Here is a 568-nt window from a genome sequence, read left to right as displayed (position 1 = left end):
CGCCGCGGCCGCCGCGAGGCTGTGAGCGCGCGTGGGCGCCCACTGAGCCGGGGCCATGGTGCAGCAAACCAACAACGCCGAGAACACGGAAGCGCTACTGGCGGGCGAGAGCTCGGACTCGGGCGCTGGCCTCGAGCTGGGCATCGCCTCGTCCCCCACGCCCGGTTCCACCGCCTCCACGGGCGGCAAGGCCGACGACCCGAGCTGGTGCAAGACGCCGAGCGGGCACATCAAGCGGCCCATGAACGCTTTCATGGTATGGTCGCAGATCGAGCGGCGCAAGATTATGGAGCAGTCGCCCGACATGCACAACGCCGAGATCTCCAAGCGGCTGGGCAAACGCTGGAAGCTGCTCAAAGACAGCGACAAGATCCCTTTCATTCGAGAGGCGGAGCGGCTGCGCCTCAAGCACATGGCTGACTACCCCGACTACAAGTACCGGCCCAGGAAGAAGGTGAAGTCCGGCAACGCCAACTCCAGCTCCTCGGCCGCCGCCACCTCCAAGCCCGGAGAAAAGGGCGACAAGGTCGGTGGCAGCGGCGGGGGTGGCCACGGGGGCGGCGGCGGC

General features: G+C 68.0%; 1 protein-coding gene across 1 annotated transcript in view; it reads left to right on the top strand.

Moving 5' to 3' along the window:
- The first annotated feature begins 6 nt into the window (after nucleotides 1-6).
- Nucleotides 7-568, top strand: part of SOX4 (SRY-box 4) — a 2,009-nt gene continuing 1,447 nt past the window's right edge. Inside the window, exon 1 of the mRNA XM_015587261.1 lies at nucleotides 7-566. Coding sequence (XP_015442747.1) covers nucleotides 56-566 — 511 coding nt within the window. The 5' untranslated portion in view covers nucleotides 7-55. The remainder of the gene's footprint in view (nucleotides 567-568) is intronic.

This window comes from Pteropus alecto, unplaced genomic scaffold (genome assembly GCF_000325575.1).
Source record: "Pteropus alecto unplaced genomic scaffold, ASM32557v1 scaffold121, whole genome shotgun sequence".
Taxonomy (NCBI): domain Eukaryota; kingdom Metazoa; phylum Chordata; class Mammalia; order Chiroptera; family Pteropodidae; genus Pteropus; species Pteropus alecto.
The sequence above is the reverse complement of the archived record's forward strand: the minus strand, read 5'-3'. Positions and strand labels throughout refer to the sequence as shown.